The 16,759-nt window shown below is 45.7% G+C and overlaps 1 protein-coding gene across 4 annotated transcripts in view; it reads right to left on the minus strand.

The window, feature by feature from the left end:
- The window catches only part of samd4a (sterile alpha motif domain containing 4A), a 99,045-nt gene that overhangs the window by 31,703 nt on the left and 50,583 nt on the right, over nucleotides 1–16,759 (minus strand). For 3 of the 4 annotated variants that reach the window (XM_070445077.1, XM_023993891.3, XM_023993890.3), the window contains exons 3-4: nucleotides 8,436–9,020; nucleotides 3,801–4,142 (exon numbers count right to left, since the gene is read on the minus strand). In XM_070445077.1, the coding sequence (XP_070301178.1) occupies nucleotides 3,801–4,142; nucleotides 8,436–9,020 (927 nt within the window). The remainder of the gene's footprint in view (nucleotides 1–3,800; nucleotides 4,143–8,435; nucleotides 9,021–16,759) is intronic. The other variant, XM_023993894.3, reaches the window with a different exon arrangement.

Raw genomic sequence — 16,759 nt, forward strand, 5'->3', positions numbered from 1 at the left:
GAAATAAAAAAAATATCCCAGAAATGTTCCATATGCACAAAAAGCTTATTTCTTTCAAATTTGTGGCATAAATTTGTTTATATCCCTGTTAGTGAGCATTTCTCCTTTGACAATATAATCCATCCACCTGACAGGTGAGGCATATCAAGAAGCTGATTAAACAGCATGATCATTACACAGGTGCACCTTGTGCTGGGGACAATAAAAGGCCACTAAAATGTGCAGTTGTGTCACACAATGCCACAGAAATGTTCATGCTTTGGCATGCTGACTAGAAAATGTCCACCAGAGGCTGTTGCCAGAGAATTTAAATTTCTCTACCATAAGCCGCCTCCAACTTTGTTTTAGAGAATTTGGCATACGTCCAACCAGCCTCACAACAGCAGACCACGTGTATTGTGTCGTATGGGCGAGCGGTTTCCTGATGTCAACGTTGTGAACAGAGTGACCCATGGTGGCAGTGGGGTTATGGTATGGAAAGGCATAAGCTACGGACAACAAACACAATTGCATTTCATCGATTGCAATTTCAATGCACAGAGATACCGTGATGAGATCCTGAGGTCTATTGTCGTGCCATTCATCCGCCGCATCACCTCATGTTTCAGCATGATAATGCACAGTCCCACGGCTTGGAAGCTGAACATTTCCCAGTTCTTCCATGGCCTGCATCCTCACTAGACATGTCACCCATTGAGCATGTATGGGATGTTCTGGATCTACGTGTACGACGCAGCGTGTTACAGTTCCCGCCAAAATTCAGCAACTTTGCATAGCATTAATGAGTGGGCAACATTCACAGGCCAAAATCAACAGCTTAATCAACTCTATGTGATGGAAATGTGTCGCGCTGCATGAGACAATGGTGGTCACACCAGATACTGACTGGTTCTGATCCGCGCGCCTACCTTTTTTTTAAGGTATCTGTGACCAACAGATTAATATCTGCATTCTCAGTTGTGAAATCCATAGATTAGGGGGTGCGTGCTCAGTCCCCTCCTGTACTGCTGTTCACCCATGACTGCATGGCCAACGCACGACTCCAACACCATCATTAAGTTTGCCGACAACACAACAGTGGTAGGCCTGATCACCGACAACGATGAGACAGCCTATAGGGAGGTCAGAGACCTGGCAGTGTGGTGGCAGGATAACAACCTCTCCCTCAACGTGATCAAGACAACAGAGATGATTGTGGACTACAGGAAAAGGGGGACCGAGTGTAGTGCATACGGCCCAGTACATCACTTGGGCCAAGCTTCCTGCTATCCAGGACCTCTATACCAGGTGGTGTCAGAGGAAGGCCCCCAAAAATTGCCAAAGATTCCAGCCACCGTAGTCAGACTGTTCTCTCTGCTACCGCACAGCAAGCGGTACCGGAGCGCCATGTCTAGGTCCAAAAGGCTTCTTCACAGCTTCTACCCCCAAGCCATAAGACTCCTAAACAGCTAACCAACAGCTAAATTAATGGCTACCCGGACTATTTGCATTGTCCCCCTCACCCCCATGTTTACGCTGCTGCTACTCTTTGTTTATTACCTATGCATTGTCACTTTACCTCTACCTACTGTACATGTACATATTACCTAAATTACCTCGACTAGCCAGTTCCCCCGCACATTGACTCTGTACCGGTACCCCCTGTATATAGCCTCGCTGTGAACTGTGTGTGCCGGTGATCAGGGGTGTATTCATTCCGCCAATTCTGTTGCAAAACATTTCTTAACACGGAAGAAAACGGGCAGGGACCTATCTGAATTTGTCCCAATACCAGAAACTCTTGTTTAAGTTGGAAAACAGAACTGAAACTGTTTGGACTAATGATTGCACACCAGATCAGATGCAAGGCAGTATTGAATGTGTCACTGTCTGTCACAAATTGTAATAATCAAGGTCTCTCGAACCTGTGCAACTATAGTGGGGAGAACAAGTATTTGATACGCTGCCGATTTTGCAGGTTTTCCTACTTACAAAGCATGTAGAGGTCTGTAATTTTTTATCATAGGTACACTTCAACTGTGAGAGACGGAATCTAAACCAAAATCCAGAAAATCACATTGTATGATTTTTAAGTAATTCATTTGCATTTTATTGCATGACATAAGTATTTGAACAAAACATAGATTTATTGTGTAACATGTTATAGGACTGTCATCTGAGGGAGTTTTTTCTAGGTTATTTAGGTTGGTTCTAGGTTAGTTAGGTTGGCTTGTGCATGCTACCTGCATCCTACTTGTGCTGTGAAAAATGTCTGTCCTCTTTTTTATTTGGTGGTGAACTAACATAAATATATGTGGTGTTTTCTCTGTAAAACATTTTAAAAATCGGACATGTTGGCTGGATTCACAAGATGTTTATCTTTCAAATGCTGTATTGGACTTGTTAATGTGTGAAAGTTAAATATTTAAAAAAAAAATGATTTTGAATTTCGCGCCCTGCACTTGAGCTGGATGTTGTCATAGGTGTACCGGCGTCGGGCTTGCAGCCATAACAGGTTTTAAGGCAGGTCCTCAACAGACATCACCGGTAACAACGTTGGGCACAAACCCACCATCGCAGGACCAGACAGGACTGGCAAAAAGTGCTCTTCACTGACGAGTCGCGGTTTTGTCTCACCGGGGGTCATGGTCGGATTCACGTTTATCGTTGAAGGAATGAGCGTTACACCGAGGCCTGTACTCTGGAGCGGGATCGATTGGGGGGTGGAGGGTCCGTCATGGTCTGGGGCGGTGTGTCACAGCATCATCGGACTGAGCTTGTTGTCATTGCAGGCAATCTCAACGCTGTGCTTTACAGGGAAGACATCCTCCTCCCTCATGTGGTACCCTTCCTGCATACTCATCCTGACATGACCCTCTAGCATGACAATGCCAACAGCCATACTGCTCGTTCTGCGTGTGATTTCCTGCAAGACAGGAATATCAGTGTTCTGCCATGGCCAGCGAAGAGCCTGAATTTCAATCCCATTGAGCACGCCTGGGACCTGTTCGGTCGGAGGATGAGGGCCATTCCCCCCAGAAATGTCCGGGAACTTGCAGGTGCCTTGGTGAAGGAGTGGGGTAACATCTCACAGCAAGAACTGGCAAATCTGCTGCAGTCCATGAGGAGGAGATGCACTGCAGTACTTAATGCAGCTGGTGGCCACACCAGATACTGACACCAGATACAGTTACTTTGATTTTGATCCCCCCTTTGTTCAGGGACACATTATTCCATTTCTGTTAGTCACATGTATGTGGAACTTGTTCAGTTTATGTCTGTTGTTGAATCTGGTTATGTTCATACAAATATTTACACATGTTAAGTTTACTGAAAATAAACGCAGTTGACAGTGAGAGGACATTTATTTTTTTGCTGAGTTTAGTAGTCTAAACCTATCGATGTTTCATTGAGCTGGGTGAATGGAATATGAATGACAGTCATCCAATATGCTATAATATAAAAAAGGCCATGCTCATTAACAAATAATGTCCTCCTTAATCTTAAACGGCACTGACCACCACTGCTGGAGAGGAAATTCTAGAAAACACTTTAACCGTCTCAGACCAGGACACAAAGCTCTGTTCCAACTGAGATTGTGGAATTTTTTTAACTTATTTTTTTTATCAATGACTGGATCACTACACTAAAAATCTAACTAACTATCAAACGCATTTGGGGTGCAGACGCGGTCACCTCAAAACAAACAATTGATGAGGGACATCCTGAAATGAACACCCTCCACCCCCCTAGCCCCCATGGCTGCCTCCTCCATGCTACTCTGTCCGCTACGCATGAGAGCGGTGGAGTACTGAACTCACCACTCATGCCGCTGCCCTCCTTATGAAATGTGCTGCTGCGGTACAAGCCTCCTCCACAGCAACCTCCTCCTCCTAGACCTGCGTCCTCCAGGTGCTCGCTGCCGCCACTGCCCGAAGACGCTACGCTGCTCTGGGGGGAGAGGGGTGCGTGGTGGGGATCGGTGGGGGCCAGCCCCAGCCCTCCTCCTCCTCCCCGGGGCCCGCGCAGGTCCTCCTGGGAGAGCCAGCCATGACCCAAACCCAAGGAGGACGAACCGGCCAAGGAGCCGTCACTCATCGGGGGGGTAAGGGACACCGAACGCTTCAGGGGACTGTGCTGCCCGCCGCCTCCGCCAAACAGGACTGCAAGACACACACAAGAGACAGGGGGGTGGGGGTGGGGAGGCCCAGACAGTTAGAAAGGGGCTCAGTTCTGCTAGGATACTACCATGATAACACACTGTGTTAGTTTGAGAGCTAGTAGGGACATGGACAGACAGGCACGGTGAGGCCCAGACCAGACCTGAGTCTTAGCCCCCAGCTCAACTTTACTACTGTCACAAATTTACTGATGATTATAATGTCCATTCACAACACACTGTTCTCCCAGCCAGAGGTTTCTGTCTTTCTGTAACAGAGGGAAGTAGGGGTGGCAGGTAGCCTAGTGGTTAGAGCGCTGGGCCAGTAACCGAAAGGTCGCTAGATTGAAGAGGCCGCTGAGCACAGTTGGGTCACAGAAAACACAACTAGTCCTATTTATTTTATTTGTCTGAAAAACAAGCGAGCAAGAGAAGGGGAGAGACGGAGACCTTTTCCCCTGCTATTACACCTACACAACAGGTAAACCTTGTATGGCGTCACAGAACATTCCAGAAGTAGCTGGAGTAGGACAATTCCACAGTAACGGAATTATGCAGATTCAGATATTTCACTTTAAAATGTATGCCAAACAAAAACCATTGATTTCCAACTCTATGCACAATGACTACTTTGAACAATTTACACAGAAAACTTCACAAAAACACATGTACTGGAAGAACTGTGCAGATGCAATGCTTGGTTAAAGAATTACGGAAAAAACTCCCTCCGTTTTGAATTCAACCACGTTTTCCTACATTTCTGTTAAATATCTGCTCCGAATTAAGAATCAAAATATGTCTGCAGAAAGAATGGAGTGTCAGCTATGACATGAGGCAAGTAGGCTAGTAGTGATGGGGTTCTAGTGAGAGGTAAAAGCATGCTGCATGCTCAAGGATGAAAACATGTATTTTGGATATCGAACTACAGTTGCTGAAGTGGATTTACTTCCAGTGAAGGAATGACGGTAATGGAATTACATCATGCGTCCCTGATCTATACAGAAATGTATAATTATGGATATTAATATAATTATATTCATGGTGATGTATGCTGAATAGGTACACACATGTAGAAATATGCAATACCCTTCTTTTGCATAATTGGGTACTATTCTACACAGTGGCTATTATGGTAATGAGTTCCACCCCCAAACAAGACCATTATATGGTTAGTCCAGAACAGACCAAATCTGAAACAATCATAATAGACCCATTTCGCTATTCATATTTTTTTTTTTATACCAATTTTACCACTTTTGTTCCACTTGTGTAAATCGTTGACAAAAAAAAAGACAATTAAATCAATTTTAATCCCACTTTGTAACAAGAAAATGTATAAAAAGTCACATGCTCCTATGAACTCCAATTTAGATGGAAATGCCCAGTAGACAGAGCGGGGACGCTGGCTTCGTAGGCAAAAAAATAAGATGTACTGGAGAGGGCTTAATGTGCCCACTGTCCGGCCGGTGTCTCTCTCTGTGTGTCTCTCTCTGTGTGTGTGTGTGTGTGTGTGTGTGTGTGTGTGTGTGTGTGTGTGTGTGTCGCCTGTCAGTCTCTTTCTCCCCCTATATGTGGCACCACTAACTGTGTTAGCCTGGCTATGTATAGGACTTCACGGGCTGGTTTAAAATAGGTGGCCAGCTAACATTACAATTCCAGTCCCTAAATATTAGCCATTTTCCTTAAATACAGACTCTCCACAAAGGCTACCTTACATGGGTAAGGGATGGGACGTGGTGCCTGGGATGGCGATAGGGAGGTACGCATGTGGGGTGTGGTGGGGTGAGGCAGAGACAGAGACAGACTGGGGGGGGGATTGTGTGTAGAAATATTGCATTGTTGAAAAATATGGAAACTTGACCCATTGAAAGATCATTCTCTATTTTTATGACTGGACCATAGTACTCTATGGTTTGCAGACTCTATGAATATGCCAATCATAGAGTACTATGGTCCAGTCATAAAAATAGAGAATGATCATTCTATGGGTCAAATTTCCATATTTTTCAACACACAATTTCCATTTAGCCATAATCAACAATTCCTTTGTTTATAAACTATATTGAACAATAAAATCTCATTCCTAAACACTTCCTGAGGAGCCTATAACAGCCCTATGACTTAACTGATATAAATATACAATCAAAATAGAGAGAATTACTTAATTTGGGCATAAGATGAAAAACCTTAGCTAGCTCATTTAGCCACTAAATCTCTTCTAACCTAACCACCATAATAAACTGCCCTGGCTGACAGTCAATTAATTTGATGATTACTAGGGCCACACTCAGTAAGCAAACATTGAGGGAGGTTGCAGATAGAAATGTCGTGAATAGAGCTGACATGATTCCTTATTCTACATATCAGAGAGGCATGTTTGTTCTACATAACATATCTCTATCTGAACATTCCAGAAAGTTGTGCACTGCTGAATGCAACCCCAATTCAAACACATTGAGACAATTTATGCTTGATTCTGAAAATGTGGTCGGAGGCTCCGTTTGGAGGGTGTGACGCAATTCGGAGCCTCCAGAGTCACGCAGAGGCCAAATTGAGCTCAGTACCACATGGCCGTGCGCCTCCGAAATTTTGCAACAATGCGGAGGGCTCTGTATAGCTCCGCCTTGACATGATTGGTTGATGGTAGATGGGGGTGGGAGGTCCTGTATAAACACAAACTCTCTCCCTTGACAACTTCCTTCACAACAGCTCTGCGCTGCTCCGCAAAGCGTAAGAAGTAGGAAATCCCCGACTTCCGTATCCCCGTAAATGCTGCACGGCCAATGCAGACGTTGAATTGACCATTAAGTGTCTTTAATCCTGTGGTGACTGACCATTGGCTAAAGGAGGGCAACTCTAGATTAGAGTTGTAAAATCGCTAATTTGTGCTATGGACTGATGGACTTTTGAAACTCCCAAGCACAGTAAAAAAATTAATAAGAGGATCTTGCGCAGGGCCCGGAGCTTTAAATGTGTCCTTATTTATATCTCCAGCTGTCTCCATCTGAGAAAAAAAAGACCCTTGCATTCTTCAACTGGAAATATCCTGCACTAACCACAGATATGTTCAATCTGAATAGCTTTGGAGTGCTGGGCCATAGGGCCTACACACACCCACCTACCACTTTAGACTTCAACGCAGCGGGTAGACATTTTCCGGCCATTTGTCAGAGGTGGCTAGTGGCTGGCTCACTTGGGTTTCTTTGGAGTTTACCTGTGTGGCGGGCCTTATAGCATTGGTTCCGGCTGAGGGTGCTCTAGAACAGGGGTTCCAAAACATTTTCACTCAGACCCCCCCTTCCAGCACTGGAGAACATCCCAGAGCCCCCCCCTCGTGTCTATTTCTACGGGTATAAGCACAAACTGTTCATGACACAAACTGTTCACACCCCTCATTTTAAAGCTAATTTCCTACAATTCGATTTTGCCATATCTTATATGTGATATTTGAGTGACTCAAACATTACAACAAAACCTATGGGCTAAAAAACCTAGCTAAAAAACATTAGCTGACATGGGCTAGTTGATCTGGACATTCCTTAAAAGTTATAAATAGCTCTCCAAGGTCTGCAATGACAACAGGAAAACTGTGTGTGTGTGTGTGTGWGTGKGGGGGGGGGGGGGGGTCATCTAGACTCTTGAGACTTTGACGCCACTTTATTTGAAAAGGTTACTAACACAACTAAAGGAGGTGTGAAAGTGACATTGTAAACTATAATTTCAGAGTGTCCTGACGAGTCCGTTTAATAAAGACTGCACTCTCATCAGCATCAGGAACCCTGATGAAGCACATGCAAACTGCTGAGTGAGCTGCTAAGAGTGAGTCTTCCAATCCAAAACAACAACAAGAAGTGGAGGAGGCCACATCATAACACCACAACTGACGGTAAAAAGCCTGGGTAGGTCTTCAAACCTAACCTAACTCTTTACTTGGTCTAGGCCAGGTTAATACTGTGACACCCTCAGCGGGGTCCCCGACAACCAGATGTATTTGGTTTTCAGGGATACATTACCTTCAACCTAGCTTCCTTTTTCCCTGAAAACCGGATGTGGGGACTCCGCTCAGGCGTTTATGTTATGCCCATTTTATGTTAGTTACTACTATGACAACATTGGGACAACTGTTGATGTAAACAGAGCTTAATTAATACATTTGATTGATTGATTGGACTCCTTTCAGATCAGTGCTGCTCCAGATAGAAAGTAAACCAGGAGAGGAAAGGAAGAAAGGAAGCCATGTCAGACAATTGGGACTTCGCTATAAAAAGCAGGAAGTCGAAAAAGAAGAGCCACTCACTGGTGTTGCTGCTGCCGCCCGTGCCCACCGTGTTGATACTCCCAGGTACCGATGAGGACGGGTAGAGAGCCAGGTGCCCACCATTCTCACACCCTCCCTGCCCCTGCTGCTGCCATCCGCTGCCCAACCCCGAGTCCCTCGATCCCTGCCAGCCGTTGAGCCGATCGTCTGAGCCGTAGCGCTGGTGGTGATACAGGTGACCCAGGTGGCCCACAGAGGAACCCAAACTGGAACCCGACGTTGAGAGCGTTGAGGGGGGCGTCTGATGGTGCGAGGCTGGGGAGGGGGGCAGCCGTTCCAACGAGTCGGCCCGGGCAGCAGCGCGTTCCTCCAGGTGATTGAGCCAGAGGGCGAGGGCGGCTCGGTCATCCAGTGAGGTGGCCGGGTGGATGAGGGCGTAGGAGAGGAGCTGGCGCGACTCTTCCAGATGGCGGCCGTGCTCGATGGTGTGTGCCAGGATGCGGGGGAGGAGGCGCATGTACTCGCCCTTGGCTTCGACGTTGCCCGGCTTGAGCAGGGGCAGGTGGGTGAGGACGAGGGAGATGACGCGCTCCTTGGGCTCACCCTGCCACTGGCTGATCACCACTGGGGGAGGAAGAGAGAGAAGGAAGAGAAAAAGAGAGGAACGGTTAATACAGTAACACATAACAATGGCTTATTCAGAATGGTGTGACTTTTTGAATTTACAGATAGCAAATGTGCGACATGAGTTCCTGTATGTTCACTCGACCTAGAATACCTAAAATGCCGACCGTATTATCTCCCAAGAGAATTATCTTCAGTCATAGTCACAGCCATGTATATCCCCCCCTCAAGCCGATACCACGACGGCCCTCAAAGAACTTCACTGGACTTTATGCAAAAACCACATATCCTGAGGCCGCATTTATTGTAACTGGGGATTTTAACAAAGCAAATTTGAGAACAAAATCTGCTGAAGTTCTATCAACACCGACTGTAGTACTCGCGCTGCTAAAAACACTCGACCACTGCTACTCCAACTTCCAGGATGCCTACAGGGCCCTCCCCTGCCCTCCTTTCCGCAAATCTGATCACGACTCCATTTTGCTCCTCCCTTCCTACAGGCAGAAACTCAAAACAGGAAGCACCCGTGCTAAGGACTATTCAACGGTGGTCTGACCAATCAGAAACCACGCTTCAAGATTTTGATCACGAGGACTGGGATATGTTACGGGTAACTTTCGAGAATAATGTCAACGACTACACTGAGTGACTGAGTTTATCAGGAAGAATCATGCAAGCTAATAGGCGGGCCACAAACAGACAAATAAAGGTGCAGTACAACAGCGGTGTGCAGAATGGCAACACGAAATGCACAACTCGTTGAACCTTGTCACGGACGGGCTGTTGCAACAGACGACCACATTGGAGGTACCACTACTATCAGCCAAAAACAAGAAAGAAGCACATGATCAGCAACACTGGACAATTGAGGAGTGGAAAAATATCACCTGGAACATGAGCTCAGTTTACTTGAGTGGCCTACGCTGTCCCAGACCTCAATCCAATAGAGCATCTTTGGGATGAGATGGAACGTTGAATGTTCGCATCATGAATGTACCGCCGTCCAATCTGCAGCAACTGTGTGATGCCATCGCATCTGACACCTTGTACAATGCCCCGAATAATAATACACTTTTGACTGGTACTGTATGTATGTCCTCAGATCCTCAAAAGGTTCTACAGCTGCACCATCGAGAGCATCCTGACTGGTTGCATCACTGCCTGATATGGCAACTGCTCGGCCTCCGACCGCAAGGCACTACAGAGGGTAGTGCGAACGTCCCAGTACACATCACTGGGGCCAAGCTTCCTGCCATCCAGGACCTCTATACCAGGCAGTGTCAGAGGAAGGCCCTAAAAATTGTCAAAGGCTCCAGCCACCCTAGTCATAGACTGTTCTCTCTGCTACCGCACAACAAGTGGTACCGTAGCGCAAAGTCTAGGTCCAAGAGGCTTCCAAACAGCTTCTACCCTCAAGCCATAAAACTCCTGAACATCTAGCAAATGGCTACCCAGACTATTTGCATTGCCCCCCTTCCCCCTCCACACCACTGCCACTCTCTGTTGTCATCTATGCATAGTCACTTTAATAACTCTACCTACATGTACATACTACCTCGAATAACCGGTGCCCCTGCACATCGACTCTGTACCGGCACCCCCATGTATATATTGTAATTTTTTACTGCTGCTCTTTAATTACTTGTTACTTTTATCTCTTATCCATATTTTTTATATATTTTTTTAAACTGCACTTTTGGTTAGGGGCTTGTAAGTAAGCATTTCACTGTAAGGTCTGCACCTGTTGTATTCGGCGTATGTGACTAATAAAATGTGATTTGATGTAGTGGTGTAACAATGTTATATGATGTACTGTTTGATCTTTTGTTTTATGTGTAGTGAAGCAGCTAATGGGGATCCTTAATAAATACAAATATAGTGGTGCCCGCCTCAGAGCTGTGCCTACTTCCTATGGCTCTGGGCTAAAGGCCCAGTTTATTCTCATGACCTCCAGTAACACCTTTCTCCTAAATTTAGAGCCCTCCATTTGACTTGGACCGAGGCCTGCTCTCTTTCCCTCGCTCTTGCTTTCACTATTCCCCCCAAACTCCTATGGCTGTCCTACTGTCTACAATGCTCCACACACTCTTTTCTTCCCTCTTGACTCCCTTTAGCCTGCTTTTCACTCTCTCCTCCTTCTCACCCCTCCCCCAAGGTTCAGTTTTGAATTGGCAGCTTATACAATAGCCTAGTCATCTTTGGGACTCTCTCTTCCTCCTTCCACGTTCCTCTTGCCTCCCTCCCCCTGCTCTATCCCCCTTCACGTCCTCCCTACTTTCAAATATAGATGACAGACAAAAACAGTTTGGAGGTGGCAAGTCTTCCACCCTCTGTCTCCGAGTGTCAGTGCCATTCATCCATTCCTTGTCTAGCCGGGAGGGAGAGTGACGTTGATCAAGCTTTATTAACATGGGATTATGTTCAGTGCTTTTTAAAAGGGTATCCATTCACCTTGTGCTCTGAGACACACACCAATAACCTAGAATGCAAAAGTTGTGAAAGCGCGTGCGCACACACACACACACCTCCAACACCATCATCAAATTCACCGTCGGTACAACGGTGGTAGGCCTGATTACCAGCGACGATGACCTGGCAGTGTGGTGCCGGAGCAACAACCGCTCCCTCAACATCAGCAAGACCAAGGAGCTGATCGTGGACCACATCGACAGGGTAGCAGTGAAGCAGGTAGACAGCTTCCAGTTCCTCGGTGTCCAAGACTTAAAATGGTTCAAACACACAAGCACAGTCATGAAGACTCGACAGTGCCTCTTCCCCCTCAGGAGTTTGATCAAGTTTGGCATGGGCCCTTAAAATCCTCAAAAAGTTCTACAGCTGTACCATTGAGAGCATATTGGCTGGCTACATCACTGCTTGGTATGGCAATAGCACCACCCTCAATCGCATGGCGCTACAGAGAGTTGTGCGGACAGCCCAATTCATCACTGGGGCCAAGCTCCCTGCCATCCAGGACCTCTATATCAGGCGGTGTGAAAAGAAGGCCCGGAAAATCATTAAAGACTCCAACCACCCAAGTAATTGACTATTTTCTCCCCTGCCGCACGGCAAGAGATACCGGCGCATCAAGTCTGACACCAACAGGCTCTTGAACAGCTTTTATCCCCAACCAATATGACTGATAAATAGCTAACAAAATACAGTAGCTACACAGACTATCTTGATTTACCTTCTATATAAATGTTTGCACTCTCTCTCTATACACACACTGTCCCTCCATCATTTGCTAACTCACACATAATATACACATACATTTATACTGACTCCACACACACGCTCACATACAGTGCCTTGCAAAATAATTCATCCCCCTTGGCGTTTTTCTTATTTTTTGCATTACAACCTGTAATGTAAATGGATTTTTATTTGGATTTCATGTAATGGACATACACAAAATAGTCCAAATCGGTGAAGTGAAAAAAATAACTTGCTTCAAAAAAATTCTAAATGGAAAAGTGGTGCGTGCATATGTATTCACCCCCTTTGCTATGAAGCCCCTAAATAAGATCTGGTGCAACCAATTACCTTCAGAAGTCACATAATTAGTTAAATAAAGTCCACCTGTGTGCAATCTAAGTGTCACATGATCTCAGTATATATACACAGTACACCTGTTCTGAAACACCACTAAGCAAGGGGCACCACCAAGCAAGTGGCACCATGAAGACCAAGGAGCTCTCCAAACAGGTCAGGGACAAAGTTGTGGAGAAGTACAGATCAGGGTTGGGTTATAAAAAAAATATCAGAAACTTTGAACATCCCACGGAGCACCATTAAATCCATTATTACATTTACATTTTTACATTTTAGTCATTTAGCAGACGCTCTTATCCAGAGCGACTTACAGTAGATTTTATTACATTATTATAATTTTTTTTTACATACTGAGACAAGGATATCCCTACCGGCCAAGAGCAGACGCTCTTATCCAGAGCGACTTACAGTAGAGTGCATACATTTTATTGCATACTATTACATACTGAGACAAGGATATCCCTACCGGCCAAACCCTCCCTAACCCGGACGACGCTATGCCAATTGTGCGTCGCCCCACGGATCTCCCGGTTGCGGCCGGCTGCGACAGAGCCTGGGCGCGAACCCAGCCCAGCCTGGGCGCGAACCCAGAGACTCTGGTGGCGCAGCTAGCACTGCGATGCAGTGCCCTAGACCACTGCACCACCCGGGAGATATGTTATTACATATGTTAAAGAATATGGCACCACAACAAACCAACAGAGGGCCGCCCACCAGGCAAGGAGGGCATTCATCGGAGGCAACAAAGAGACCAAAGATAACCCTGAAGGAGCTGCATAGCTCCACAGCAGAGGTCCATAGGACCACTTTAAGCCATACACTCCACAGAGCTGGGCTTTACAGAAAAGTGGCCAGAAAAAAGCCATTGCTTAAAGAAAAAAAATAAGCAAACACGTTTGGTGTTTGCCAAAAGGCATGTGGGAGACTCCCCAAACATATGGAAGAAGATACTCTGGTCAGATGAGACTAAAATTGAGCTTTTTGGCCATCAAGGAAAACGCTATGTCTGGCGCAAACCCAACACCTCTCATCACCCCGAGAACACCATCCAGTGAAGCATGGTGGTGGCAGCAGCATCATGCTGTGGGGATGTTTTTCCATTGGCAGGGACTGGGAAACTGGTTAGAATTGAAGGAATGATGGATGGCGTTAAATACAGGGAAATTCTTAAGGAAAACCTGTTTCAGTCTTCCAGAGATTTGAGACTGGGACGAAGGTTCACCTTCCAGCAGGACAATGACACTAAGCATACTGCTAAAGCAACACTCGAGTGGTTTAATTTAAATGTCTTGGAATGGCCTAGTCAAAGCCCAGACCTCAATCCAATTGAGAATCTGTGGTATGACTTAAAGATTGCGGTACATCAGCGGAACCCATCCAACTTGAAGGAGCTGGAGCAGTTTTCCTTTGAAGAATGGGCAAGAATTCCAGTGGCTAGATGTGCTAAGCTTATAGAGACATACTCCAAGAGACTTGCAGCAGTAATTGCTGCAAAAGGTGGCTCTACAAAATATTGATTTTGGGGGGGTGAATAGTTATGCACGCTCAAGTTGTTTTTTTGTCTTATTTCTTGTTTGCATCTTCAAAGTGGTAGGCATGTTGTGTAAATCAAATTATACAAACCCCCCAAAAATCTATTTTAATTCCAGGTTGTAAGGCAACAAAATAGGGAAAATGCCAAGTGGGGTGAATACTTTCGCAAGCCACTGTGCAAGCTGCTGATACTCTGTTTTTCATTTAGCATATTCCCCTTACCCCTATACATATCTACCTCCATCACTCCAGTATCCCTGCACATTGTAAATATGGTATTGGAACTTACTTTTTTTTTTCTGTATATAGTATGCTAACTTTATTGTGTATTTCATAGTGTTTTTTCTAGTAATAGATTGTTATTGATTATTTCATTGTTGGAGTTTGAGTTTGCAAGAAAGGCATTTCACTCTAAAGTGGTATCCACTCCTGCATATGCCCCACTTGTGGGAATTTGTTAACACATCATTACAGTTGGAGTACAACTGTAAGACAAGGAGACTCAACAAAATACTATTGAGACACACCCTGGGGGTTTGGAAGAACAACAAAATGCCCAGACTTTGCCTGTCAAGATGTCAGTTCATAGCGTTCAGAGTTCAGAGGTCAAAGTGGGGCCGCTAGGCTTGGGAAACACGACGCTAGTGAACCCAGAGGAATGCAGCAATGAAGGAGGAGTTGGGAGAGTTCTGAAGTCTGTGTCTCTTCCTCTTCCCTCCCTCTCTCTCACTCTTCCCCCCTCCTTCTATCCCGACCCGTGCTGACCCTTCAGGGTAGAAGTGCTAAACTCATCCAACTCCAGCAGAAAAAGGAGAGATAAGAGGGGGGGAAAAAATAATAAGAAAAGCAGAGCAGACACAGTGGAGGGGCTGTGAAAGAGGTATGGAAACAGTGAGTAGCTGCTCCTTCCAGTGTAATCCCCCCTCTCCCTTTCTTTTACCACCCACCCACTCCCACTGCTTCTCTCTGATGCTCTCTCACTCCATCAGTCTCTCTCAAACTCCCTTGTTCCTCCTCATTTTTGTCTCTCCCACTGAAAGGTGTCAGTCTCTGCCTTTTTCACTCTCTAATAGCTTCCTCTGTCCTCCCAGTCTCTCTCCTCCTCTGGCCTGTTCTAGGTGAAACAATGTTGTGCTGCCTGCCTGGTGAACTTTGCACGGCACCCCTGCCCAGCAAAAAAACACTGTTGCCACTGCCAAGGGTGTAGCTTTCTAAGGTCCTGCATTGGGCCATAGTTTGGTTTATTTCTCTTCACACACACAAACAACCCCTCCCCTGCCTACAGCCTTCCATTTTGCCTAAAATATATATTTTTTCCCCTCAACAATTGATTATGATTGAGCACAGAGTGAAGAAAGGTATGGGTCAGGACACAGGCAGGCAGGCAGGCAGATGGACAGAGTGAGAGCGACAGACAGAAAGACACAGAGCAGCAGACAGACAAAATGACAATTTTTACTCAATGCCTTAGTGTGACTTGATCAACCACCATAGTTATGTCGCTCATCAAAAAGGGTGTTTCCTTTGCTCTGAGAATAAACACGTGTTTTTCACATGGGGGCCACTTTTCAAAGGCATGTGTGGTTGGTTCTCTCACTCCCTGAGCTCAGCCCAACTGTCTCCCAGCGGGTCTTGTGCCACAACCCCCATGGACAGTACAGCAGAGACTAGAGACAGTATACCAACCATAACAATAAAATCAGGGTTAAAAGGTACCAAGTCCTTTCTATAGATTATATTTCTATGATACCAAGCCCTCATACTAGGGGTGATCGACTCCAGAATTTTTGACCCTGACTCTTGTCGACTCCCAAAACACGCTGAAATGGCTGCGCATTCACATACACACCACCTCATTATTGCAGAGTCCTACTAGGAATACTAATTGTGTTTTCTAGAGAGGACTGGCATGAGTATGATGCTGCCCATTTGCTTGTCAATTTACAAAAGGCTTATTTTGTTTGAATATATGTAACGGATGTGAAATGGCTAGCTAGTTAGCGGGTACGCGCTACTAGCGTTTCAATCAGTTACGTCACTTGCTCTGAAACCTAGAAGTAGTGTTGCACCTTGCTCTGCAAGGGCCGCGGCCTTTGTGGAGCGATGGGTAACGACGCTTCGTGGGTGACTGTTGTTGATGTGTGCAGAGGGTCCCTGGTTCGAGCCCGGGTATGGGCGAGGGGATGGACTAAAGTTATACTGTTACATATAGAAGGTGATGTGTAGGAACTAGAATTTTTCAGTGTATTTCTGCTGTGCTCGGCCTTGACATCCCATGAGATGATGCAGCGCACTCTACTCTGATAAACCTATTCTTTGCCGTATTATCTAGCCCTATTCGGACAGGACTAGTAATACTAGAGACGTTGGTTATGTCATTATTATCCAAGCATCAGCGTTTTTCCAGAGGACAATTCACACGGGATTCGTTTTTTCCAAACTTAATTTTTTACTCATGGCTAATGACGGAAGCCTGGAGTGGAGGTTTTGATTTCAACGTCATGTCTAAAAACGATAATAGGCTACACAAATAACGCGTGCTTTGCTGACAAATGTATAGGTGTCACCATAATATTTAAATTGAGAAAGTGGGATCATAATCCTTATCTTAGCGATCCATGGTAGACGTCCCTCCTAATAAAAATGCCCCCCGT

The sequence above is a fragment of the Salvelinus sp. IW2-2015 genome, linkage group LG9 (assembly GCF_002910315.2).
Source record: "Salvelinus sp. IW2-2015 linkage group LG9, ASM291031v2, whole genome shotgun sequence".
Taxonomy (NCBI): Eukaryota; Metazoa; Chordata; class Actinopteri; order Salmoniformes; family Salmonidae; genus Salvelinus; species Salvelinus sp. IW2-2015.